General features: G+C 76.7%; 2 protein-coding genes across 2 annotated transcripts in view; one reads left to right on the top strand and one right to left on the bottom strand.

Annotated features, from left to right (window-relative positions):
* The window catches only part of STRC (stereocilin), a 13540-nt gene extending 13279 nt beyond the window's left edge, over positions 1–261 (bottom strand). Inside the window, exon 1 of the mRNA XM_010572335.1 lies at positions 95–261. Within this exon, the coding sequence (XP_010570637.1) occupies positions 95–261 (167 nt within the window). The remainder of the gene's footprint in view (positions 1–94) is intronic.
* Positions 190–447, top strand: part of PDIA3 (protein disulfide isomerase family A, member 3) — an 8754-nt gene continuing 8496 nt past the window's right edge. The window contains exon 1 of the mRNA XM_010572206.1: positions 190–402. Within this exon, the coding sequence (XP_010570508.1) occupies positions 260–402 (143 nt within the window). The 5' untranslated portion in view covers positions 190–259. The remainder of the gene's footprint in view (positions 403–447) is intronic.

Raw genomic sequence — 447 nt, 5'->3', positions numbered from 1 at the left:
CCCCACCGCTCTGCTCTGCTCTGCTCTGCGCTGTGCTGACGGCGACGGCCGGGGACGGGAGGGGCGGGGTCGCCGCAGCTGGCCCCGCCCACGCCTGTCGGCAGGCAATTGGCCGCGGCTGGCGTGACGCGCGTCACGGCGCCCAACGGAGAGCTGCCACACGGCAGATCCGGCTGGGGAGGCGGGACTTCCGGCCTGCGGCCCCCGGCGCCTCTTCAGCTGCCGCCGCCGCCGAGGAGGGAGCCCCGCGCCGCCCGCCATGTCCGCGCCTCCGTTGCTGCTGCTCCCGCTTCTCGCTCTCGCCGTCCGCGCCTCCGACGTGGTGGAGCTCAGCGATGCCGACTTCGAGAGCGGCCTGGCCGAGCGCCCGGGGCTGGTGCTCGTGGAGTTCTTCGCGCCATGGTGAGGGGCCGCCTGGGGCGGGCGGGAGCGGCGGAGCCGGGCCCT

This window comes from Haliaeetus leucocephalus, unplaced genomic scaffold, assembly GCF_000737465.1.
Source record: "Haliaeetus leucocephalus isolate CR32 unplaced genomic scaffold, Haliaeetus_leucocephalus-4.0 Scaffold339, whole genome shotgun sequence".
NCBI classification, from domain to species: domain Eukaryota; kingdom Metazoa; phylum Chordata; class Aves; order Accipitriformes; family Accipitridae; genus Haliaeetus; species Haliaeetus leucocephalus.
This window is presented reverse-complemented; position numbering and strand designations above follow the sequence as displayed.